This window comes from Scyliorhinus torazame, chromosome 9 (assembly GCF_047496885.1).
Source record: "Scyliorhinus torazame isolate Kashiwa2021f chromosome 9, sScyTor2.1, whole genome shotgun sequence".
NCBI classification, from domain to species: domain Eukaryota; kingdom Metazoa; phylum Chordata; class Chondrichthyes; order Carcharhiniformes; family Scyliorhinidae; genus Scyliorhinus; species Scyliorhinus torazame.
The window spans coordinates 66,325,105-66,352,324 of record NC_092715.1 but is presented as its reverse complement, the minus strand read 5'-3'; the positions used below and the strand labels follow the sequence as shown (position 1 = coordinate 66,352,324).

At 49.1% G+C, this 27,220-nt stretch overlaps 1 protein-coding gene across 1 annotated transcript in view; it reads left to right on the top strand.

Moving 5' to 3' along the window:
- The window catches only part of sv2ca (synaptic vesicle glycoprotein 2Ca), a 429,473-nt gene that overhangs the window by 370,220 nt on the left and 32,033 nt on the right, over positions 1-27,220 (top strand). Inside the window, 2 exon segments of the mRNA XM_072516044.1 lie at positions 6,093-6,131; positions 6,134-6,251. Coding sequence (XP_072372145.1) covers positions 6,093-6,131; positions 6,134-6,251 — 157 coding nt within the window.

Sequence of the window (27,220 nt, the reverse complement as noted above, 5' to 3'; positions counted from 1 at the left end):
GGGATTCACTCAGCGCACACCGGGTCGGAGAATCGCCAGGCAGGGCACGAATCGCGCGACGCCGCCTCAACGCCGGTCTGGTGAGCGGAGAATCGGCGACATTGGCACCGGCGCATTGGTGCGGCGCTGGTTGGGGGCCGCTCTACAATTCTCCGGCAATTCTCTGCCCAGGATGGGCCGAGTGGCCGCCTGCACCGTTCACATCTGGTCTTACCCGGCAGGACCACGGCATCCATCCTGTCTGGGGCGGCCTGGCGGAGGGGGCGGGGGGGTCCGACCCCGGAGGGGCCACCACCGTAGCCTGGCCTGCGATCGGGGCCTACCGATCGGTGGGCCGGCCTCTCGTGGTGGGGGCCTCTTTTGCTCCGCGTCGGTCCCTGTAGCCCTACGCTATGTTGCACGGGGCCAGCACAGAAAAGGGTGCTACTGCGCATGCGCGCATTCGCGCCGGTCGCAACACGCATGCGCAGACCCAAGGCGCCCATTTGACACCAGTATCGGCAGCTGGAGCAGCGTGGGTCACTCCAGTGCCATGCTGGCCTCCTGTAGTGCAGAGGATCGCTACACATAGCGGTCCGATGACACCGTCATTAGACGCTCCAGTTTTTACGACAACGTCAACACTCTGCCTTCAGATGGGAGAATCCCACCCACGGTTATTCTCAGCGCTGCAGTTGCCAAGAAACACCTGTGGCGGGATTCTCCAACCCCCCACCGGGTTGGAGAATCGCCGGGGGTCGCGTGAATCCCGCCCCCGCCGTCCTCCGAATTCTGCGGCCCCCCAAAAAGCGCCCAGGCGTTATCTCGCCGCCCACCTCGGAGAATGGCGGGGACCGGCGCAACCCAATGGCCCCGGGGCCGTCCGAATTCTCCGGGCGCGATGGGCCGAAGTCCTGCCCGTTTAACGACAGTACCGCCGGCGTAAATCAAGGTTGGTCCCTACTGGCGGGACCCAGCTGCGTGGGCGGCCTCCGAGGTCCTCAGGGGTGCGTAGGGCGATCTGGCCTCGGGGGGTGCCCCCACGGTGGCCTGGCCAGCGATCGGTGCCCACCGATCCGCAGGCGGGCCTGTGCCATGGGGGCACTTTATTCCTCTGCGTCAGCCTTGTACTGATCCGCGAAGGCCGACGCGGAGATGAACCCCCCCTGTGCATGCGCGGGGTTAACGCCAGCAGATGCTGGCGCTCCCGCGCATGCGCCAACTCGCGCCGGCCGGCGGAGGCCCTTCCCGCCGGCCGGCGCGGCGCAAACCACTCCGACGCTGTCCTAGCCCCCTTTGGGGCGGCTCGACGACGGAGTGGTTCCCGCCAGGGTTTGCGCCACTTTTTCCCGCCCCGACGATTTGCGCAGAATCCCGCCCCCCGTCAAACGCGCTTAATACAGCACTTTAACTTTTTTTCATTGAATCGTGCCCAATGAATCTATTTATTCATTTCAAGCAATAACTCTGGTAACTTGTGTTATTTTTACTTCAGAGTTATCTGTAGAACTCTTACATAATTTTAATAACTTCACCTGAGCATTCAGCATTGTTCAGAATCTTTCTATCATGGTCACTGACTGCTCCTTGTACTATTGGATCTTAAGTCAGTTAACTGAATGTATACAGTAAGAGGATTCAAGCTAGCAGCTGTCTCCATGCTTACTTGTGCATATGTCTCTGTCTAACAGTAAATTGACTCCTAGGTGCGGGTAACTCTTACATCAACGTGTGGGTGGTACTGTACCAATGTTAACCTATATGTGCCAGACCCCTGTTCTGTATTCCCTTGCATTGCTAGGGACTCAGCTGTTGAAGCAATTATTAAAAGGACACAAAGTAAATTGACTTTTTGTCAGTTACTTCTTGTCAGTTGCTTCTTACCATTCTCATTGTCAATGATTTTTGCAATGTCAAATGAATGGACAGGACAGTATGTGGAGCAGGCTGACCTCCATGACCTTATATTCCAATATTGTCCAATATTGTTTGTTTCTGATGGGCAACATAATAAACCCAAACCAGAGATTTCACATGGTGGGGGGTGGATGGGGGGGTTATTAGGGGTGTGCATCTTTGCTAACCCTGTGCCGTTTTAAACGTATTAGTCAAATCAATGGAGAAATACAGTTGGGCGGCGCAGGTAGTAACCCATGACACTGTCTGCCACTGGGGAATCCACATAATCTGCATTACGCCGCTTTAAATAAAATATCCCAACTAGAACTGTTTGGAGAATCCAGCAAACGATTGTTAGAATACAATTTGAAGCATAATGAGTGAAGTTGATGCTCAAGTCATTGCTCCATTAAATAACACATTTGAAAAAGTGTTTTCTGTTCTGGATGGAAAGAAAATGCAACTTTCTCGATACTGCTTTGAAAACAATAGTTTTGCTTTTTTTATTTTTCTCTATCACCGCTTTCTAGCGTTGATAATGTTTATGAGGTAATCTTTCAGAAGCTCCGATCCTTTTGTATGATCGCGGTTCTCTACTATTTTTATTCTCATCCTGAGAATTTGCAATTGCTGCTCTGCCTAGGCAAAGGTAAATGATAACTCTAGTTGTTTGAGTAGTCTCAGAGATATTGGCAGGTGAAATGGAAGGGTTTGCTGAATATACAGGTGCATAAAGGGATTACACTTGAGCAGTGCAAAGAATACAATTTAACAATTCAAATATTCATGGTGATTGGTGTCTCAGTGGTACATTATGTAAACTCACACATGGGAGTGTGGAAATCTTAATAATCCTCAATGACCTCTTGATTAATCATGGAAATGGATCATTTTGAACACAGATCAAAATCCCCATTTAATCTTCCAACTGGAAGCTACAGTCTCAACTTTTAATTAAAAGTGGAACAAGCGCATTTGTATAATTAGGACAGAAATCCACTGGGTATCAGAGATTATCCTAATCCATTTACTGTTGGTACTTTCTGTTTGGTTAGGAACATAGGAACAGGAGTAGGCCATTCAGCCCCCTCGAGCCTTCCCTGCCATTCAATTATCACCGTCGATCTTTATCTTAACTCGATTTAAATTGGATTCTTGATATTTTGGTCTTGTTTGGAATCCCACAAGACGCCAATTAATAGAATTTTATTTATGTTTTTAAAAAAAAGTTTTCCAGTCATAATGGCAGCACGGTAGCACAAGTGATTAGCACTGTGGCTTCACAGCGCCAGGGCCCCAGGTTCGATTCCCCGCTGGGTCACTGTCTGTGCGGAGTTTGCACGTTCTCCCCGTGTGTGCGTGGGTTTTCTCCGGGTGCTCCGGTTTCCTCCCACAGTCCAAAGACGTGCAGGTTAGGTGGATTGGCCATGCTAAATTACCCGTCGTGTCCATAAGGGTTGGGAGGGGTTATTGGGTTGCGGGGAAAAGGTGGAAGTGAGGGATTAATGTGGGTCGGTGCAGACTCGATGGGCCGAATGGCCTCCTTCTGCACTGTATGTTCTATGTAATCTATGTAATCTATGTAATGAACGTGAATTAACTGATTTATTTTGAGAACACATCCAAGCCATTTTCGAGCTGTTCTTTCGGAGAACTGTCTCCATCATTAAGCTCATGATTATATCCTTCCGCAACATCTGTGCAGTCTTTTCATATTTGATCTCCTCATAATGTACAACACCTGCTTCTTCTGCTCTCCTCGATTTCTTGGATCACTTTGTTGCTGATCCTTGAAATAATTCACTTAAGCGACAGTCTTTTCTAACTGTCCAGCTGTTCCTTATGCCTGTCACTAAAACTGATAACCATCTTATCTTGCGTACAAGGGTGAAAACCAATGGAGTGTCTGACTACAATAAATATTTCACCAGTGTTAACTTTGCCTCAGGGCCGGGTAGTGTCTCGGCTCGGTGATAAAATGCCTCTCTGCGTCGGGGATGCACCATTGGAATTTTCTGTTCTGCACCCCTTGCGCATCCGACTCTGTGCCGACTGCAAAACCCCTCATTGAGTCAGGGGCATGAAGGATGCAGGACAGGCTCCTGTCAAGATTTTAAACTGCGAGTTGGTGCTCGCCACTGGAAGGCCAGAAAGCCCTGATGGCACAGCAGTGGAAACAGAGGGTGGCAAGGGACATTCAAGAGGCAGAAGAGCCGCCAGGGTTGAAGGAAGCTGGAGATTTTGTCAGCTTTGCCAAAGACCAAGCAGACAAGGTTAAGTTATGGGTGCTGCATTGAGCCGGGGGCGGGGGGGGGGGGGGGGGGGGGGGCTCTTCTAGGTCCTTTCGCTCTATTAGTAGGATATTGAGCCATTCTTCCACCTGTTGCCACCTTTCTCCAAGTGGATGGAAGGAAGCTTCACTGACAACCCAGATCCTGTCCCCTACTCAGACACCCACCCGCCACCATAGTCACCCCCACTCCTCCACCTCCAGATATGTTGGGAAGAGCTTCAGGGTGAGATTCTCTGGCCTCCCTGTAGCCTGTTTCATGGTGGCGGCAAATGGCCTGCCGTTAGCTGGGAGCCGGATCCACTGTTCCCGCTGCTGTCAACGGGATTTCCACAGAATCCACCCCACAGCGTTGGGAATGCAGCAGCAGGGTGCGCCATTGGTAGGACCGGAAGATGCTGCCGGTATGAACAGCTGGAAGAATACGCCCTAAATTTGCCGCACATTTCTGCAGCTGTTTCCACTGTCAGCACATATTGAATGATTGTAACCCTCTCTGATGGGAGATATCCCTTTCAGTGATCTCCATTTGATGAACCTGGGTGGGCGTCAGAGCAGATTCTTATGGATCTCTCCTGTTAATTAGAACCTTAAATCTTGGATTCAGGAAGCATAACTGTAGATCTCAACCTGAGAGTAGGAACGTCAGAAAGAGATGACTCGCATTGTTCATACACATCCTTACTGCACAGCAAGAGAGAATCTCATTGGTCGCATTCACTGCTGCCTTGTCAGGTAAAGTAGGTGCATGCTCCAGAAGGTAGGGAAAATATTGTTAAGCTGCATAATATTGAGAGGAAATCAGTTCCTCATTACTCTACCTGTTGGTAGCATTCTCTTCTCTGAGTCAGAGATTGTGAGTTCCATTCCAGAGACATGAGCACAAAACACAGCATGACACTGCAAAGCTGTACTGAGGTGTACTGCACTATCACAGGTACCATCTTTCAAATAAGATATTAAACTGAGGTCCCATATAGCCTCACATGTACATAAAAGATCTTAAGGGGTTATTTTGAAAAGGGCAGTGGAGTTATCCCTAGTATCCCGTCCAACTTTATACGTCAACCAACATCACTGAAAACAACACAGGGACCACAGCGGCTCAAGCAGGCAGCTCACCACCACCTTCTGAAGGGCAATTAGGTTTGGGCAATAAATGTTGGCCGAGCCAGCAATGCCCATATCCCATGAAAAAATATTTTAAAAACTAAAAAAAACAGATTATCTGGTCAAGTGTCACATTGTTTGCGAGAGGTTGCTGTGCACAAATGTATCCACCACATTTGCAACATTACAAAAGTGACCACAATTCAGAAAGTGCTTCACTGCTTGTAAAGTGCTTTGCAATCTGGCATCTGTGCTGCTCCTCATGGGGACGCCGGTTGCAGTTCCAGCAGTGGCCACCGTTCCCAGCAGCTCTCAGAGGAGGGACACCTTCCCAGATGGGACGGAAGTTATGACCTGTGCTGCTTAACAGCCTGGAGCCATAAAATCATGCCATGGCTTTCCTGCCCTCTGGCAATGTCTTGAGGTTGTGAAAGGCTCTATATAAATGCAAGTCTTTTAGTTCAGTCGCTTGGGCAGATGAATGAAATGAAAATGAAAATCGCTTATTGTCACAAGTAGGCTTCAAATGAAGTTACTGTGAAAAGCCCCTCGTCGCCACATTCCGGTGCCTGTCCGGGGAGGCTGGTACGGAATTGAACCGTGCTGCTGGCCTGCCTTGGTCTGCTTTCAAAGCCAGCGATTTAGCCGTGTGCAAACCAGCCCCTGGGATCACCTAGTGAGTACTGTAAAGTCAGACCCAACCAAGGTTTTAACTTGTCTTTTTCTTCCTAACAGATACTGATAATGGTGTGTATTTCGAGGATATTTTATACCCATTTGACAAAATTTCCTGTTTGCTTGTGAACCTCTGTAGGTGGATCCATGGTTCTGTCTGGGATCAGCTGCTTTTTCCTTTGGTTGGGACCAGTGAAGCCATGATGATTGGAATGCTTTGCTTGTACAATGGTCTGACTATTTCAGCCTGGAATTCCCTCGACGTGATCACTGTGGAACTTCTGCCAACCGACAGGAGGTTAAGTATAGTTTGTCACATCTTTCCTTCTTTATATATATATATATATATATATGCCGTTCTCCAAGGTGAAACCTCTTTCTAAAGTATCAATGGCTTTGCAAATGATGAGCCTGCTATTTTAAATGAACTAAGCCCGCCATCACGTACCTGTACTTTAATGAATTTGCACATTTTTCACAGTCGGCTCAGTTGGCTGTTGATTTGGGATGTGGATCATCACTGACAGTGAGGGTTCAATTCCCGTACTGATTGAGGTTATTCATGAAACCACCGCCTTCTCAACCTTGCCCCTCACCTGAGGTGCAGAGACCCTCAGGTTAAATCACCACCAGTCAGCTCTCAAAGGGAGAGCAGCCTCTGGTCCTCTGGGACTGTGGCGACATTTGCATTTATGTCCAATCATCACATTTCCATGCCAAATGCACTGCTACAAATCAGGAAATGTACTCTTCAGTGCTAATTGCGAATCACCACAAATCAATAAAAATGTATTTACAATATTTACAATAATTGGATGAACCATTGTACACCTGTGGGTTATAAACATTAATTGCTTTACTGCTATTTCAGTAACACGTGCTCTGAAATCTGCTTTCCTTTCCAAACTTGACTTTAATACAGCTGAGGGTATTGGGTCTGAGCAGAAACAGTGACTGGAATCTTCTGTGGAGGTGGTGCCCCCCCCCCCCCCCCCCCCCACCCCCCCCCCCCCCCCCCCCCCCCCCTCCCATGTCCCCTGCCCAGAAACTTGCATCCACAAGGTGGGAAAGCCATGATTTGACGTTAGGCTGTTAAGTGTCTCAGATAATGGCTTGTGCCCCCATCTGGGAGGATGCAAAGCCTCCACGAGCCTCTGGCAACGGTGGCCATTGCCGGGACTGAAACCAGTTCCCCAGAGACCGGACTGTTAGATAAGTAGGGTCAGTCAGATAGGCCCTGGTGAGGTGGATTGTGGTGGGGGGTGGCTGTGATTGGGAGGCCAGTGGGTGGAGGGTGGAAGCAGCGGGGAAGGAGAAGATAAGCAGAGGCGAAGGCCTCTATTGAGAACTAAAACTACAAAGTTATTGAGACAGATGTTAACTGAATAATCAGTTACAGAACTCAGTAAAGTGATCGGTTTAGCAGAGGTGCGACTGGGGGACTGAGTTTAGCTAACAAATTTGTTTGCTATGCTGTTGCAGAGACAGTGGTCGGGATTCTCCGTCCCACCGCTCCCGTTTTCTGGTGCGATGCGCTCCCCGCCGGCAGTGGGATCCTCCGTCCCAGCAGCCGGCCAATGGGATTTCCCATTGTAGGCACTCCCACGCTGTCGGGACATCTGCGGATGTGAGTGCGCTGCCGGCGAAACTGAGGATCTCGCCGGTGAAGAATCCAGCCCAGTGAGTTTAGAGTGCAGTTTTTGGGTGTCATGGGTGTTAAGGAATGGGTTAAGAGACATTCCAACTAAATGTCTCATTTATGTTAAGTATCCAGTAATTGACACTGATATGTAAAGAAGCTGGAGGGGGCCTTTGGGGCATGTGATGTGATGATAGAGTTTTTGTACAGAGTTGTGTTAAAGGAAAATAAAGGTGTTTGTGAGAAGGAGTAGAACTTTTGACTCTTTATACAAGAGCAGCTAAACAGCCAACAATGGGGAGCGTTATAAGTATGCTTGGAAGAATCAAGAGAATGCTCAGGAATTCACTGGAAGAAAACTGTTTACAACTATAGCAATCCTAAGCAAGAAGCCTTTGTGTCAAGCTAGTGGTAACTCTTCACTGGTTTATGTGCCTGTAAAGATATTGCAGGTGTAAAGGAACAGTGGGAAGTTGAATCGTCTTTTGGTTTTTGTATCGAGATCTTTCCAACTTTTTTTTTCTGGTATAATTTTCTTGTTTTAATAATCACTTGTGGGCTCAGCTCCCAGTCCAGGAACATAAGTCAAAGGTCGGAAATTTCCCTGATATCGGCAAAGGCTGATGTCGAGCAGGAACAGCAGCATTGAAACCAGCAATGATGGCTTTCTCCACCAAACATTGTAACATTTTGGGGGAAAAAATTCAATTCATGGGTTCCACGACGTATCGCTGGAGGGGGGGGGCCTCTGATTCACCCTCCTCACCAACAACTTAGAAGTGTGAGCATTGGAGTGCCATTTTCAAAGACCGCCCCTGCACAGAGCAAACTGACTGGGTAGATTCTGGGCATGACTCTCTCCTCCCTGAAAGCCGCACTCGCCTGAGTTTCCCTGACTCGCCAGGCACGCACCAGTAGTGATTCATGCCGCTGTGGATGGATTTTCTGATGGGGGGGGTAGGGAGATTAGTCTGGGTTAGGGGTCTGATAATCATATGTTCATTAATGATTATAATGATGTTCCTAATGTTGAATAGGGCCAAGGGCCAATCGGACCCCACATTTACTCTGACGTAAAACGCGACTATGCAGTTCTCGTCACATTTTCCAATCCCATTGTCGAACCCAATCGATGGGAACAGGAGCAGAAAATCCAAGCCAAATTCTGGGCTGACACTCCAGGGCAATACTGAATGTGTACTGCACTGTCAGACGTGCTGGGTGGGATTTTCAATGCTGCGTCTTTCTCGGCAGCAGAGGTGACCCACCATTGGCCCGCAGGGGAATCTTCTGGTCCCGCAATTGTCAATGGGGTTTCCTGCTGGGAAATTCATGGCAGGGGTGCATCGTCGACTGGGCCGGAAGATCCTGCCGGCATGATCTGCCCTCTCAAGCAACTGAGAAAGATCCAATGGCACCATTCCAAAACAACAAGGGGCAGTTCTCCCCTGGGTCCTTGCCAATATTTATTCCTCAACAATGGCTTACAAAAGAGTGATCTAGTCACTATCTCGTTGTTTATCGGAGCTTGCTGTGTGCAGATTGGCTGCTGTGTTTCTTACGTTACAACAGTGATTACTATTCAAAAGTACTCCATTTTTACAAGATACTGAGATCTGGAAAGGTGTTAGAAATGCAAGTCTTGCTTTCCTTTCATTTCTTATGTCAAAGATACTTGTTTAACTTGTCAAAATGGGGACTGGTTTACTACACTGTTTTTAAAAATTCTTTTATGGGAAATGGGCACATTAGCTCCCCATCCCTAATTGCCCTTTAACCGAGTGGCTTGCTAGGCCATCTCAGAGGGCAGTTAAGAATCGATCGCGTTGCTGTGAGTCGGGAGTTTCATGGAGACCGGACTGAGTAAGAATGGCAGATTTCCTTCCCTAAGGGATATTAGTGAACCAGATGGGATTTTGCAACAGTTGTCGATAATTGCCATGGTTACCATTCCTGAGATTCGCTTTGAATTCCTGATTGATTGATTGATTTTAAATTCCATCAGGTGCCCTGGGGGGATTTGAACCCATATCCCTCAAGCATTAGTCATGACTCTTGGATTACTAGTCCAGTGACATTGCCACTACACAACCATCTCCCCAAACGAACAAACTAAGAGAAATCAAGGGCCTGATGAAGTGATTGGAAATGATTTTCTTCATTGGGAATGACGAGCAAATCTTGAGTATGGGTTCAAAGTCCATCTTGCCATATGATGAAGCACATTTCACTCAATTAGTAATTTGTGATTGGCATTTGAAAATAAAGCTGTAGGATTTGCCTTAAAGACTGATGTCTTTAACTAAGGCATAGCATATTGCAAAATCCAGTCGCAGGCTGGAAGATTGAAAAGCTTTTAAAGACCAACAATGGGTTACCAAAAAAGATATAAAAAGAGCAAAGGTAAATTATGAAAGAAAACTAGGGCAAAATATAAAAAAGGATAGCAAAAACTTCTATAAATATATAAAAGGGCAGAGAGTAGCTAAAGTGAATGTTGGTCTCTTGGAGGATCAGACAGGAGAGTAAATAGTGAGTTACACAGAAATGGCGGAGACGCTAAATCAATATTTTGCCTCAGTTTTCACGGTGGAGGACACTAGTACCAATAGTAACAGATGAGGCAGAGGTTATAGAAAGGGAGGAACTTGGAACAATCATCATCAATAGGGAAAAAGTACTGATAAAACTCTTGGGATTGAGGGCAGACAAGTCCCCAGGGCCTGGTGGCCTACATGCTAGGGTCTTAAAGGAAGTGGTAGCAGAGATAGTGGATCCATTGGTTATAATATTCCAAAATTCCCTGGATGCAGGAAAGGTTCCAGTAGATTGGAAAAGTGCTCATGTATTCAAAAAAGAAGGGAGGCAGAAAGTAGGAAACTTTAGACCAATTAGTTTAACATCTGTCGTTGGGAAATTGTTCGAATCCGTTATTAAGGAAGTAATAACAGGACATTTGGAAAATCAAAATTCATCAGAGTCAGTGTGGTTTTATGAAGCGTAAATCGTGTTTGACTAATTTGCTAGAGTTCTTGGAAGATGCAACAAGCCAAGTGGATAATGGGTATCCTATAGATGTAGTATATCTGGACTTCCAGAAGGTATTTGATAAGGCCCCGCACAAAAGGTTAATACACAAGGTAAGATCACATGGGATTAGGGGTAATTTATTAGCTTGGATAGAAGACTACCTAACCAACAGAAGGAAGAGAGTTGGGATAAATGGGTCTTTTGCTGGCTGGCAGGATATAACCAGTGGGGTGCCACAGGGTTCGGTCCTCGAGCCCCCAGCATTTACAATATATATTAATGATTTGGATGTAGGGATAGAAAGTCCGACAGTAAAATTTGCTGATTAAACTAAAATAAGTGGATAATAAGTTGCAATGAGGAAATAAGGAATTTATAAATAGATATAGATAGATTAGGTGAGTGGGCTAAAATTTGGCAGATGGAGTTTAATGTGGATAAGTTTGAGGTTAGCCATTTTGGTCTGAATAATGGAAAGACAACTTATGATCTAAATGGGGAGAAACTTCAGAGTGCTTCAGTGCAGAGGGATCTGGGCGTCCTCGTGCATGAATCACAGAAAACTAGTATGCAGGTACATCAGGTAACAAGGAAGGCAAATTAAATTTTGCCCTTTATAGCTAAAGGAATAGAACATAAAAGCAGAGAAGTGTTGCTGCAACTGCGCAAGGCATTGGTGAGACCGCACCTGGAGTACTGTCTACAGTTTTGGTTCCCTTATTTGAGGAGGGATGTAGCTGCATTAGAGCCAGTTCAGAGGAGGTTCACTAGATTAATTCCAGAGATGAGAGGTTTGTCTTATAAAGAGATTGAGCAGTTTAGACCTATACTCTCTTGAGTTTAGAAGAATGAGAGGAGATCTAGCTCCATGACTGGAACTTAACGAAGCTGGTGGAGGAGGCCAGGGAGGATCTTAGGGGTGCACTTAACATTGATGGGGAGGGTCCAAGTGGTGAAAATGAATATTCTGCCGAGGTTCTTGTTTATCTTCCAGGCTTTCCCGATCTTTATACCAAAGGCCTTTTTTCGGAATGTGGACATGATCATCTCGGACTTTGTATGGGCGGGGAAGGTGCCGAGGATGGGGAGGACCCTGCTACAGAAGCAGAGGCAGCAGGGGCGTTGGCGTTGGCGTTGCCAAAATTGCTTCATTATTATTGGGCAGCGAATGTGGACAAGGTGCGGTGGTGGTGGGAAGGAGAAGGAGTAGAGTGGATTAGGATGGAGGAGGAATCTTGTAAGTGGTCTAGTTTGAGGGCTATGGTGACAGCAGCATTGCCAATGGCTCCAAGTAGGTATTCAGGGAGCCCAGTGGTGCAGTCCACGGTTAAGATATAGAATCAGTTGAGGAGGCATTTTAGGGTGGAAGGGATGTCGGTGCTAACGCCACTGTGTGAGAATCATGGGTTTTGCCAGTGGCGATGCAGTAGGTGGAAGGAAGTGGGGCTGGTCAAGGTAAGGGAATTATATTTGGAGCAGGGTTCACCAGTCGGAAGGAGCTAAGGGAGAGGGTAGAGCCAGCGAAGGGGGAATGAGTTCAGGTATCTGCAGGTTGGGGATTTTGTGTGAAAGGTCTGGAGGGATTCCCTAGGTTGCCGAGATACACCCTGCTGGAGCGATTGCTGCTTCCGGATGTGGAAGTGGAGGGAAGATTTGGGGATATATACAAGTGGCTGGGGGAGCAGGGAGATGAGCGGGTGGTGAAGATCAGGGAGAAATGGGAAGCGGTGTTGGAAGGGGAGATCAATTGGGGAGTATGGAGTGAGGCACTGCGAAGGGTAACGGGACCTCCTCTTGTGCAAGGATGAGCCTGATACAGTTTAAGGTGGTGCACAGGGTGCACATGACGCGGGCGAGAATGAGTGGGTTCTTTTAGGGGGTAGCAGATGAGTGTGAAAGGTGTGGGCGGGGCCAGCGAATCACGCACACATGTCTTGGAGTTGCGAAAAATTTGGAAGATTCTGGGCGGGAGTCATGGTCTTAGCCAGGATAGTGGAGGAGGGAGTGGACCCAGAGCCTTTGGTGGCGATCCTTGGGGTTTCAGAGAAGCCGGAGCTCATGGAGAGGAGGAAGGCCGATGTCGTGGCCTTCGCCTCTCTGATTGCACGGCGATGAATTTTGCAGGAGTGGTGGTCGGCATCGCCACCGGGGGTAGCAGCATGGGTGGGTGACCTATATGACTTCCTGCAGTTGGAGAAGATAAAGTATGAGTTAAGGGGCTCAGCAGGGGGGTTTGAGAAAAGGTGGGGGATGTTTGTGACCGTGTTTGAGGAGCTGTTCGTCGCGGGGGGAGGGGGGGGGGGAAGGAGGGGCGGGAGGAGGGTGAAAAAGGGGAAAATCTATACAGACTGTATAGTTGATTGTTGGGAAGTATGTTTCCCGGGTTTATTTGCTGTAACCTGCTTTGATACATGTTTGTAATAAAATATATTTTTTAAAAAAGAAAAGAAAATGAGAGGAGATCTAATTGAGGGAGATAAGATGATGAAAGGTGTTGACAAAGTAGACGTATAGTGGGGGAATCTAGAACGAGATGTCACTTTTTAAGGATAAGGGATAGCAGATTTAAAACAGAGATGGGAGAAATTACTTCTCTCAAAGGGTCGTGAATCTGTGGAATTCATCACCCCAGATGCTGAGACATTGAGTAAATTTAAGGAGCAGAAAGACCGATCGGGTGAAGGGTTATGGAGAATGAGTAGGAAAGTGGAGTTGAGGCCGATTTTGAGATCAGCCATGATCATAATGAATGGCGGAGCAGGCTCAAGGGATGAATTGCCTACTCCTGCTCCGAGTTTTATGTCCTTATGTTCCAGGCATACGCCAGCAAGCCTGATAAATTAAGAACGTTTCTTACTTCCTTGCTCCCCATTACAGGCCATGGCGTCGGGACCCAACTTGTAAATACTCGCACAAAATCGCACCGATGTGTCTCACGGCTGGGAGAAGTGGAGCATAACAGGGGGGTGGCGAATTAGGCTTCCAGCACGTTAATCGCATTAAAATGTATGCAAATTGGCACACAAGTTTGCATGTTTGCCGCCGACGTAGGACAGGTTGCACATTACGGCCGGTGGCAGGGGAGTGGGGAATGGGAACCATTTTTCAGCTGAGCTCTGCCAATCGGATTCCTAATCACAGTAGCACGGAACTAAGTTTGCAGATGATTTGCTAAATTTGCAAATGATATAAAGATCTGAAAGACAGTTAATACTGAGGGCTGCAGAAGGATTTGGACAGGCTAGGAGAGTGGGCAATGAAGTGGCAAATGAAATACAATGTGGAAAAGTGTGAGGTTATGCACTTTGGCAGGAGGAATTTAGGCATAGATTATTTTCTAAATGGGAAATGCTTCGGAAATCAGAAGCACAGAGGGACTTGTGAGTCCTTGTTCACGATTCCCTTAAGGTTAATGTGCAGGTTCAGTCGGCAGTTAAGTAGGCAAATGCAATGTTAGCATTCATGTCAAGAGGGCTAGAATACAAGGCCAGGGATGTACTTCTGAGGCTGTATAAGGCTTTGGTCAGATCCCATTTGGAGTATTGTGAGCAGGTTTGGGCCCCGTATCTAAGGAAGGATGTGATGGCCTTGGAAAGGGTCCAGAGGAGGTTCACAAGAATGATCGCTGGAATGAAGACCTTGTCATATGAGGAATGGTTGAGGACTCTGTGTCTGTACTCATTGGAGTTGAGAAGGTTGAGGGGGGATCTTATTGAATCTTACAGGATACTGCGAGGCCTGAATAGAGTGAACATGGAGAGGATGTTTCCACTTGTCGGAAAAACTAGAACCAGAGGACACAATCTCAGACTAAAGGGACAATCCTTTAAAACCGAGATGAGAAGGAATTTCTTCAGCCAGAGGGTGGTGAATCTGTGGAATTCTTTACCGCAGAAGGCTGTGGAGGCCAAATCACTGAGTGTCTTTAAGACAGAGATAGATAGGTTCTTAATTAATAAGGGGATCAGGGAGCACGGTGGTGCAGTGGGTTAGCACTGTTGCCTTACGGCGCCGAGGTCCCAGGTTCGATCCAGGCTTTGAGTCACTGTCCATGTGGAGTTTGCACATTCTCCCCGTGTTTGTGTGGGTTTCTCCCCCACACCCAAAGATGTACAGGCTAGGTGGATTGGCCATGCTAAATTGCCCCTTAATTGGAAAAAATAAATTGGATACTCTAAATTTTTTTTTTAAAAGAGATAAGGGGATCAGGAGTTATGGGGAGAAGGCAGGAGAATGGGGATGAGAAAATATCAGCCATGATTGAATGGCGGAGCAGACTCGATGGGCCGAATGGCCTAATTCTGCTCCCATGTCTTATGGTCTTATGGAACGTAGAATCTCAGCCTGCATTTGTGATCTGTACAATTGTGAAATGTTGGTCGTGTTTGAAACAGCTAAAATATAGGCCCATATTTTTGCCACAACACAGAGCCTTTTCGTTGTGACAAGAATCCTGGAAATGGCTGGAAACCCTGGGCGGGATTCTCTGATCCTGAGGCTAAGTGTTGACGCCGTCGTAAGTGCCGTGGCGTTTCTCAACGGCGTCAACATGGCCTCAGGAGCAGCGATTCTGACCCCTACAGGGGGCCAGCATGGCACTGGAGCGACCCACTCTGCTCCAGCTGCCGATCCCGGCATCAGATGGGCGCCGCGGGGGCACATGCGCATTGGGGCTGGCGTCATTGCGCGCATGCGCAGTGGGACTGGCGTGATTGCCGCGCATGCGCGGTGGCTCCCTTCTCCGCGCCGGTCCCGACGCAATATGGCGTAGGGCTACAGAGGCCGGCGCGAAAGAAAAGAGGCCCTCAGCCCGAGAGATCCCCCCTCCGGGGTCAGACCACCCTCCCCCCCACCCCCCCCCCCCCCAACCCCCACCAGGCCGCCCCCGGATCCATTCACGCCGAGGTAAGACCAGGTGTGAACAGCGCCAGCAGGACTCGGGTGCTGCATAAGATAAAGATGCATGGCATTAAGGGGAAAGTAGTAGCATGGATATAGGATTGGTTAATTAATAGAAAGCAAAGAGTGGGGGTTAATGGGTATTTCTCTGGTTGGCAATCAGTAGCTAGTGGTGTCCCTCAGGGATCAGTGTTGGGCCCACAACTGTTCACAATTTATATAGATAATTTGGAATTGGGGACCAAGGGCAATGTGTCCAAGTTTGCAGACGACATTAAGATGAGTGGTAAAGCAAAAAGTGCAGAGGATACTGGAAGTCCGCAGAGGGATTTGGATAGGCTAAGTGAATGGGCTAGGGTCTGGCAGATGGAATACAATGTTGACAAATGTGAGGTTATCCATTTTGGTAGGAATAACATCAAAAGGGATTATTATTTAAATGATAAAATATTAAAACATGCTGCTGTGCAGAGAGACCTGGGTGTGCTAGTGCATGAGTCACAAAAAGTTGGTTTTCAGGTGCAACAGGTGATTAAGAAGGCGAATGGAATTTTGTCCTTCATTGCTAGAGGGATGGAGTTTAAGACTAGGGAGGTTATGCTGCAATTGCATAAGGTGTTAGTGAGGCCACACCTGGATTATTGTGTTCAGTTTTGGTCTCCTTACTTGAGAAAGGACGTACTGGCACTGGAGGGTATGCAGAGGAGATTCACTCGGTTAATCCCAGAGTTGAAGGGGTTGGATTACGAGGAGAGGTTGAGTAGACTGGGACTGTACTCGTTGGAATTTAGAAGGATGAGGGGGGATCTTATAGAAACATATAAAATTATGAAGGGAATAGATAGGATAGATTCGGGCAGGTTGTTTCCACTGGCGGGTGAAAGCAGAACTAGGGGGCATAGCCTCAAAATAAGGGGAAGTAGATTTAGGACTGAGTTTAGGAGGAACTTCTTCACCCAAAGGGTTGTGAATCTATGGAAGTCCACTGAAGCAGTAGAGGCTCCTTCATTAAATGTTTTTAAGATAAAGATAGATAGCTTTTTGAAGAATAAAGGGATTAAGGGTTATGGTGTTCGGGCCAGAAAGTGGAGCTGAGTCCACAAAAGATCAGCCATGATCTCATTGAATGGTGGAGCAGGCTCGAGGGGCCAGATGGCCTACTCCTGCTTCTAGTTCTTATGTTCTTATGTGCGACTGCTCGCCCATCCCGGGCCGAGAATCTCCGGGGGGGCCCTGTAGAGCGTCCCTCGACCGCGCCGCACCGCTGGCGCTAATGGCGCCGATTCTCCACTCTATGGAGAATCGTCAGACTGGCGTTGGGGGCGGCGTCGCGCAATTCGCGCCCGTCCTGCCGATTCTCCCGCCCGGCCTGGGCTGAGAGAATCCCGCCCCCTAAATCCCATCACCGAACGTGGTTTGTTCCATTTTCTTTTTTTTTTTAAATTTAGAGAACCCAATTCATTTTTTCCAATTAAGGGGCAATTTAGCCTGGCCAATTCACCTACCCTGCACATCTTTTGGATTGGGGGGTGAAACCCACGCAAACACGGGGAGAATGTGCAAACTCCACACAAACAGTGATCCAAAGTCGGGATAGACTTTCACATTTCTATTAGAAATCTAGTGCTAGGAAACAGATAGTTAACAGTAATTTTGAATTTTTTTTTAAATATAAAAAAAAATGTAATTTTAATTTTAATTAATTGGCGCAATGTCAGTTAGAGGGGTGCAGTGCTCTGACTGTGAGATGTGGCAGGTCCGGGAGGCTTCCAGCATCCCGGATGGCGTCATCTGCAGAAAGTGCACCCAACTGGAGCTCCTCACAGACCGCATGGTTCGGTTGGAGCAGCAATTGGATGCACTTAGGAGCATGCAGGTGGCGGAAAGCGTCATAGATCGCAGTTATGTAAATGTGGTCACACCCAAGGTGCAGTCAGAGAAATGGGTGACCACCAGAAAGGGCAGGCAGTCAGTGCAGGAATCCCCCGTGGTTGTCCCCCTCTCGAACAGGTATACCCCTTTGGATACTGTCGGGGGGGATAGCCTATCAGGGGAAAACAGCAGTAGCCAGAGCAGTGGCACCACGGCTGGCTCTGATGTTCAGAAGGGAGGATCAAAGCGCAGAAGAGTAATAGTAATAGGGGACTCTATAGTCAGGGGCACAGATAGGCGCTTCTGTGGACGTGAAAGAGACTCCAGGATGGTATGTTGCCTCCCTGGTGCCAGGGTCCAGGATGTCTCCGAACGGGTAGAGGGCATCCTGAAGGGGGAGGGCAAACAGACAGAGGTCGTTGTACATATTGGTACTAACGACATAGGCAGGAAGGGGCATGAGGTCCTGCAGCAGGAGTTCAGGGAGCTAGGCAGAAAGTTAAAAGACAGGACGTCGAGGGTTGTAATCTCAGGATTACTCCCTGTGCCACGTGCCAGTGAGGCTAGAAATAGGAAGATAGAGCAGCTAAACACGTGGCTAAACAGCTGGTGTAGGAGGGAGGGTTTCCGTTATCTGGACCACTGGGAGCTCTTCCGGGGCAGGTGTGACCTGTATAAGGACGGGTTGCATCTAAACCGGAGAGGCATAAATATCCTGGCCGCGAGGTTTGCTAGTGTCACACGGGAGGGTTTAAACTAGTATGGCAGGGGGGTGGGCATGGGAGCAATAGGTCAGAAGGTGAGAGCATTGAGGGAGAACTAGGGAATAGGGACAGTGTGGCTCTGAGGCAGAGCAGACAGGGAGAAGTTGCTGAACACAGCGGGTCTGGTGGCCTGAAGTGCATATGTTTTAATGCAAGAAGTATTACGGGTAAGGCAGATGAACTTAGAGCTTGGATTAGTACTTGGAACTATGATGTTGTTGCCATTACAGAGACCTGGTTGAGGGAAGGGCAGGATTGGCAGCTAAACGTTCCAGGATTTAGATGTTTCAGGCGGGATAGAGGGGGATGTAAAAGGGGAGGCGGAGTTGCGCTACTGGTTCGGGAGAATATCACAGCTGTACTGCGGGAGGACACCTCAGAGGGCAGTGAGGCTATATGGGTAGAGATCAGGAATAAGAAGGGTGCAGTCACAATGTTGGGGGTTTACTACAGGCCTCCCAACAGCCAGCGGGAGATAGAGGAGCAGATAGGTAGACAGATTTTGGAAAAGAGTAAAAACAACAGGGTTGTGGTGATGGGAGACTTCAACTTCCCCAATATTGACTGGGACTCACTTAGTGCCAGGGGCTTAGACGGGGCGAAGTTTGTAAGGAGCATCCAGGAGGGCTTCTTAAAACAATATGTAGACAGTCCAACTAGGGAAGGGGCGGTACTGGACCTGGTATTGGGGAATCAGCCCGGCCAGGTGGTAGATGTTTCAGTGGGGGAGCATTTCGGTAACAGTGACCACAATTCAGTAAGTTTTAAAGTACTGGTGGACAAGGATAAGAGTGGTCCTAGGATGAATGTGCTAAATTGGGGGAAGGCTAATTATAACAATATTAGGCGGGAACTGAAGAACATAGATTGGGGGCGGATGTTTGAGGGCAAATCAACATCTGACATGTGAGAGGCTTTCAAGTGGCAGTTGAAAGGAATTCATGACCGGCATGTTCTTGTGAGGAAGAAGGATAAATACGGCAATTTTCGGGAACCTTGGATGACGAGAGATATTGTAGGCCTCGTCAAAAAGAAAAAGGAGGCATTTGTCAGGGCTAAAAGTCTGGGAACAGACGAAGCCTGCGTGGAATATAAGGAAAGTAGGAAGGAACTTAAGCAAGGAGTCAGGAGGGCTAGAAGGGGTCACAAAAAGTCATTGGCAAATAGGGTTAAGGAAAATCCCAAGGCTTTTTACACGTACATAAAAAGCAAGAGGGTAGCCAGGAAAAGGGTTGGCCCACTGAAGGATAGGCAAGGGAATCTATGTGTGGAGCCAGAGGAAATGGGCGAGGTACTAAATGAATACTTTGCATCAGTATTCACCAAGGAGAAGGAATTGGTAGATGTTGAGTCTGGAGAAGGGTGTGTAGATAGCCTGGGTCACATTGAGATCCAAAAAGACGAGGTGTTGGGTGTCTTAAAAAATATTAAGGTAGATAAGTCCCCAGGGCCTGATGGGATCTACCCCAGAATACTGAAGGAGGCTGGAGAGGAAATTGCTGAGGCCTTGACAGAAATCTTTGGATCCTCGCTGTCTTCAGGGGATGTCCCGGAGGACTGGAGAATAGCCAATGTTGTTCCTCTGTTTAAGAAGGGTAGCAAGGATAATCCCGGGAACTACAGGCCGGTGAGCCTTACTTCAGTGGTAGGGAAATTACTGGAGAGAATTCTTCGAGACAGGATCTACTCCCATTTGGAAGCAAATGGACGTATTAGTGAGAGGCAGCACGGTTTTGTGAAGGGAAGGTCGTGTCTCACTAACTTGATAGAGTTTTTAGAGGAGGTCACTAAGATGAGTGATGCAGGTAGGGCAGTGGATGTTGTCTATATGGACTTCAGTAAGGCCTTTGACAAGGTCCCTCATGGTAGACTAGTACAAAAGGTGAAGTCACACGGGATCAGGGGTGAGCTGGCAAGGTGGATACAGAACTGGCTAGGCCATAGAAGGCAGAGAGTAGCAATGGAAGGATGCTTTTCTAATTGGAGGGCTGTGACCAGTGGTGTTCCACAGGGATCAGTGCTGGGACCTTTGCCCTTTGTAGTATGTATAAATGATTTGGAGGAAAATGTAACTGGTCTGATTAGTAAGTTTGCAGACGACACAAAGGTTGGTGGAATTGCGGATAGCGATGAGGACTGTCGGAGGATACAGCAGGATTTAGATTGTTTGGAGACTTGGGCGGAAAGATGGCAGATGGAGTTTAATCCGGACAAATGTGAGGTAATGCATTTTGGAAGGTCTAATGCAGGTAGGGAATATACAGTGAATGGTAGAACCCTCAACAGTATTGAAAGTCAAAGAGATCTAGGAGTACAGGTCCACAGGTCATTGAAAGGGGCAACACAGGTGGAGAAGGTAGTCAAGAAGGCATATGGCATGCTTGCCTTCATTGGCCGGGGCATTGAGTATAAGAATTGGCAAGTCATGTTGCAGCTGTATAGAACCTTAGTTAGGCCACACTTGGAGTATAGTGTTCAATTCTGGTCGCCACACTACCAGAAGGATGTGGAGGCTTTAGAGATGGTGCAGAAGAGATTTACCAGAATGTTGCCTGGTATGGAGGGCATTAGCTATGAGGAGCGGTTGAATAAACTTGGTTTATTCTCACTGGAACGAAGGAGGTTGAGGGGAGACCTGATAGAGGTATACAAAATTATGAGGGGCATAGACAGAGTGGATAGTCAGAGGCTTTTCCCCAGGGTAGAGGGGTCAATTACTAGGGGGCATAGGTTTAAGGTGAGAGGGGCAAGGTTTAGAGTAGATGTACGAGGCAAGTTTTTTACGCAGAGGGTAGTGGGTGCCTGGAACTCGCTACCGGAGGAGGTGGTGGAAGCAGGGACGATAGTGACATTTAAGGGGCATCTTGACAAATACATGAATAGGATGGGAATAGAGGGATACGGACCCAGGAAGTGTAGAAGATTGTAGTTTAGTCGGGCAGCATGGTCGGCACGGGCTTGGAGGGCCGAAGGGCCTGTTCCTGTGCTGTACATTTCTTTGTTCTTTGTTCTTTGTTCTTAGAACCTGGGACCTCGGCACCATGAGGCAGCACTGCTAACCACTGCACCACCGTGCTGCCTCTTGTTGCATTTTCACTGTGGCGGGACTGGAGTTGGGCGGGATTCGTGCATGCACCATTGAAAATAACAGGGCAGCGAGAAAGTAAGTGTCTAAGATAAGTAGATTGGTGCAGAGGGGGGAGTTCACACATTGCAGGGTGGGAGGGTGAGACATCAGGGGGTCAGACTTCAGGGGGTCTGACATTTGGAGGAGTGGGACGTTGAGCATCTGGGTGGTAGTGTGTTTGGCTTCTGGGGTTAGGGTGTCGGTCATTCGGGGGGCTGTGGGGAGGTCGGAAATCCGGGGTGGGTGGGGGCTGTCATAATATACATCTATGTATATAATGGAGTGTAGACAGGCAGTGATTGACACACAGGATGACCAGTAAGCACACAGAACAGAGCAGCCAATCACCAGACAGGACACGACCACTATAAAGCCAGAGGGCACCAGTTTTCCCGCTCTCTCGGGACCCAGCCTCTGACAGTCAGAGTTAGTGAGCTGGCCAGTGCAAACACCATGTGGGTAGCTAGTAAGTCTGGTTCGGCTAGTATCAGGTCTCCAGTCAAGTCAGCATAGTGTCAACCCACAGTTGAACATGTATAATAGTTTAGATGTTAAATAAAATCGTGTTGCATCTTATCAAGTGTTGGAGGTCTGTCTCTCGCTACACTGCATCAAGTGCAGTCCACATCGACCCAGCCTACCCATCACATCATGGCACCAGTGAGTGATGCTGAAAATTGACGGACCTACCTTGAGTGAATCAGCGTTGACCAGCAAACAGCCATCCGGTGACATGGAAAACGTCTGCCCTCCTCCGCAGCTCCGCATTGCCGGCAATCTCGGTGCAAATTGGAAGATCTTCAAACAAAAGTTCCAACTCTATCTAGAAGCCACCGACCTCGAGGCCGCATCGGACACCAGGAAGATCGCACTATTCCTCTCCACAGCCGGGGACCACGCCATCCACATCTACAACTCCCTTACATTCGCTGAAGGCGAAGACAAGACAAAATTGAAAACAGGCCTACTGAAGTTTGACAGCCACTGCGACATTGAGGTGAATGAGAGCTTTGAACGGTACGTTTTCCAGCAGAGGCTTCAGGGTAAGGATGAACCTTTTCAATCCTTTCTGACCCATCTCTGCATCTTCGCGCAGTCATGTAACTATGACTTGACCACTGATTCCATGATACGGGATCAGATCGTTTTCGGGGTTCACTCTGATTCTCTTCGCCAGCAGCTCCTGAAAGTCAAGCAGCTCACCCTCACCATCGGCATCGAAACGTGCGTTCTCCATGAACATGCTAACAATCGGTACTCCCACATCAGGGCGGCAGAAACGGCAAAGCTAACCTCCCACGAGGCGGAACGGGTGCAGGCCATCGTACAAATGCAGGACCTAAGTATGGACGAGAGTGGCCATTCCGCGCGCTTTTCCCGGGCCCCTGCGCATGCGCGCCACAACCGAGGGGACAGCGAGCCCAACGACCAGACTACGCAGGCGCGTACGTCATTCTACAGCACTGCGAATGCGCGATTGGCATCATGATGTGTCCGAATTGTGGCACCGCCCATTTAAAGCGGAAATGTCCGGCAAAATCACGACGGTGTCTACAGTGTGGCAAGCTTGGCCACTACACAGCCCTTTGCAGATCTGCTCCACTGCCCAGCATCCAGCAATCCCAGCTGCGGTGCAGAAGCGTCCGTTCAATACAGCAGGACATGCCAGACTCCAACCCTGACAGCCCAACACATCCTGATGCTGCGTGCTTCAAATTTCCATACCAAGTGGGCATCATTACGAAGTATGCGCGACCTTTCTCCAAGACAGCGGAGCACCTCCCGATCCTCAGCATGGATCCCGATGATGGGTGGTGTGCTGTCCTCACAGTCAACAAGGCTCGCATCCGGTTCAAACTGGACACCGGCGCATTGGCAAACCTCATCTTCAAATCCGATCTCGACACCATCCGCGTCAGACCAAGCATTCTTCCACCGGCCTGTCAGCTCCTTGACTACAATGGCATTGCCATAGCTGCCAGTGGTTCATGCCAACTGGGAGTTTCCAATAAGTCATTTAAAGCGACACTGCGATTTGAGATCGTGGGACCTGACAGAGCATCCCTGGTCGGTGCTCGGGCCTGCAAACTCCTGAACTTGGTTCAGCGAGTCCACACCATGTCATCCACACAGGCGACAGCCTCACCTGATGAGAACTTCCAGGCTGAAATTGATGACATCATCACGCAGTACCACAGTGTGTTCAAAGAACAAAGAACAAAGAAAATTACAGCACAGGAACAGGCCCTTCGGCCCTCCCAGCCTGCGCCGATCCAGATCCTTTATCTAAACCTGTCACCTATTTTCCAAGGATCTACTTCCCTCTGTTCCCCGCCCGTTCATATATTTGTCTAGATGCATCTTAAATGATGCTATCGTGCCCGCCTCTACCACCTCCGCTGGCAAAGCGTTCCAGGCACCCACCACCCTCTGCGTAAAAAACTTTCCACGCACATCTCCCTTAAACTTTCCCCCTCTCACCTTGAAATTGTGGCCCCTTGTAATTGACACCCCCACTCTTGGAAAAAGCTTGTTGCTATCCACCCTGTCCATACCTCTCATAATTTTGTAGACCTCAATCAGGTCCCCCCTCAACCTCCGTCTTTCCAACAAAAACAAACCTAATCTACTCAATCTTTCTTCGTAGCTAGCACCCTCCATACCAGGCAACATCCTGGTGAACCTCCTCTGCACCCTCTCTAAAGCATCCACATCCTTCTGGTAATGTGGTGACCAGAACTGCACGCAGTATTCCAAATGTGGCCTAACCAAAGTCCTATACAACTGTTACATGACCTGCTGACTCTTGTACTCAATACCCCGTCCAATGAAGGCAAGCATTCTTGACCACTCTATCGACCTGCGTTGCCACCTTCAGGGTACAATGGACCTGAACTCCCAGATCTCTCTGTACGTCAATTTTCCCCAGGACTCTTCCATTGACCGTATAGTCCGCTCTTGAATTAGATCTTCCAAAATGCATCACCTCGCATTTGCCTGGATTGAACTCCATCTGCCATTTCTCTGCCCAACTCTCCAATCTATCTATATTTTGCTGTATTCTCTGACAGTCCTCCTCGCTATCTGCAACTCCACCAATATTAGTATCATCTGCAAACTTGCTAATCAGACCACCTATACCTTCGTCCAGATCATTTATGTATATCACAAACAATAGTGGTCTGAGCACGGATCCCTGTGGAACACCACTGGTCACCTTTCTCCATTTTGAGACACTCCCTTCCACCACTACTCTCTGTCTCCTGTTGCCCAGCCAGTTCTTTATCCATCTAGCTCGTACACCCTGACCCCATACAACTTCACTTTTTCCATCAACCTGCCATGAGAAACTTTATCAAACGCCTTACTGAAGTCCATGTATATGACATCTACAGCCCTTCCCTCATCAATTAACGTTGTCACTTCCTCAAAGAATTCTATTAGGTTTGTAAGACATGACCTTCCCTGCACAAAACCATGTTGCCTATCACTAATAAGTCTATTTTCTTCCAAATGTGAATAGATCCTATCCCTCAGTATCTTCTCCAACAGTTTGTCTACCACTGACGTCAAGCTCACAGGTCTATAATTCCCTGGATTATCCCTGCTACCCTTCTTAAACAAAGGGACATTAGCAATTCTCCAGTCCTCTGGGACCTCACCCGTACTCAAGAATGCTGCAAAGATATCTGTTAAGGCCCCAGCTATTTCTTCCCTCGCTTCCCTCAAAAACCTGGGATTGATCCCATCCGGACCTGGGGACTTGTCCACCTTAATGCCTTTTAGAATACCCAAAACTTCCCCCTTCCTTATGCCGACTTGACCTAGAGTATTTAAACATCCATCCTTAGCCTCAACATCCGTCATGTCCCTCTCCTTGGTGAAGACCGATGCAAAGTACCGGGTCGGAGAATGGCCGTTGGCCGCCGTGAATCCCGCCCCCGCCCCCGCCGAAGTCTCCGGTACCGGAGATTGGGCAGGGGCGGGAATCGGGCCGCGCCGGTTGGCGGGACCCCCCGCTCAATTCTCCGGCCCGGATGGGCGGAAGTCCCGCCCAGAAATTGCCTGTCCCGCCGGCGTAAATTATACCTGGTATTTACCGGCAGGACCAGGCGGCGTGGGCGGGCTCCGGGGTCCTGGGGGGGGGCGCGGTGGCCTGGCCCGCGATCGGGGCCCACCGATCCACGGGCGGGCCTGTGCCGTGGGGGCACTCTTTCCCTTCCGCCTCCGCCACGGCCTCCACCATGGCGGAAGTGACTCTCCCCACTGCGCATGCGGCGGGAAACTGTCAGCGGCCGCTTTTTCCGCCAGCTGGCAGGGCAACAAACGCCATTTCCGCCAGCTGGCGGGGCGGAAATCCCTCCGGCGTCGGCCTAGCCCCTCAATGTTGGGGCTCGGCCCCCAAAGATGCGGAGCATTCCGCACCTTTGGGCCGGCGCGATGCCCGTCTGATTGGCGCCATCTTTGGCGCCAGTCGGCGGACATCGCGCCGTTGGGGGAGAATTGCGCCCTATAAGTGTCTCGGGTTTAGCAACCGCCCAACTTAAATAGAGGTAAAAATCAAACACTTGAGCACCTACCTGATTCCCAAGCTGCACTCCGGCTCCCTCTCTCTCTCCCGCTCCCGGAAATGAAGGTCGCTGGAACCTGGGGGCAAGTTTAAACACCTACCTGAATCCCAAGCTGCACTCGCTGCACTCCGGCTCCCTCTCTCTCTCCCGCTCCCGGAAATGAAGGTCGCTGGAACCTGGGGGCAAGTTTAAACACCTACCTGAATCCCAAGCTGCACTCGCTGCGCTCCGGCACCCACTCCCGAAAATGAAGGCCGCTGGAACCTGGGGGGCAGGTTCAAACACGTACCTGAATCCTAAGCTGCACTCGCTGCGCTCCGGCTCCCACTCATTCTCTCGCTCCCGGAAATGAAGGCCGCTGGAACCTGGGGGCAAGTTTAAACACCTACCTGAATCCCAAGCTGCACTCGCTGTGCTCCGGCTCCCTCTCCCGCTCCCGAAAATGAAGGCTGCTGGAACCTGGGGGCAAGTTTAAACACGTACCTGAATCCCAAGCTGCACTCGCTGCGCTCTGGCTCCCACTCTCTCTCCCGCTCCCGGAAATCACGGAATGGGCACACTCCCATACCGATACAAAATCCTGCTCAAACCAAACGCCACCCCTGTGATCCACGCACCACGTCGGGAGCCGGCACCCCTCAAGGACCGCCTCAAGCAGCAGTTACAGGACCTCCAGGACCAGGGCATCATATCAAAGGTCACAGAACCCACGGACTGGGTCAGCTCCATGGTCTGCGTCAAGAAGCCGTCAGGGGAGCTTCGAATCTGCATCGATCCCAAGGATTTAAACCGCAACATCATGAAGGAACATTACCCGATACCAAAACGAGAAGAGTTGACCAGCGAGATGGCTCATGCCAAACTCTTTACGAAGCTGGACGCCTCCAAAGTGTTCTGGAAAATACAGCTGGATGCATCCAGTCGCAAGCTGTGCACATTCAATACCCCGTTCGGTCGCTACTGCGACAACCGGATGCCTTTTGGCATCATCTCTGCCTCAGAGGTATTTCACTGCATCATGGAACAGATGATGGAGGGTATCGAGGGGGTGCGCGTGTGTGTTGACAATGTCATAATCTGGTCCACAACTCCTCAAGAACACATCGATCGCCTCAAGATGGTATTCCACAGAATCCATGAGCATGGCCTCCGGCTCAACAGAGCCAAGTGCTCGTTCGGTCAATCAGAAATCAAATTTCTTGGTGACCACATCTCGCAGCAAGGCGTGCGGCCAGATGCTGACAAGGTCTCGGCGATCAGCGCCATGAAGACCCCAGAGGACAAGAAAGCGGTGCTCCGCTTTCTAGGGATGGTCAACTTCCTCGGGAAGTTCATTCCCAACATGGCGGCACACACCACAGCCCT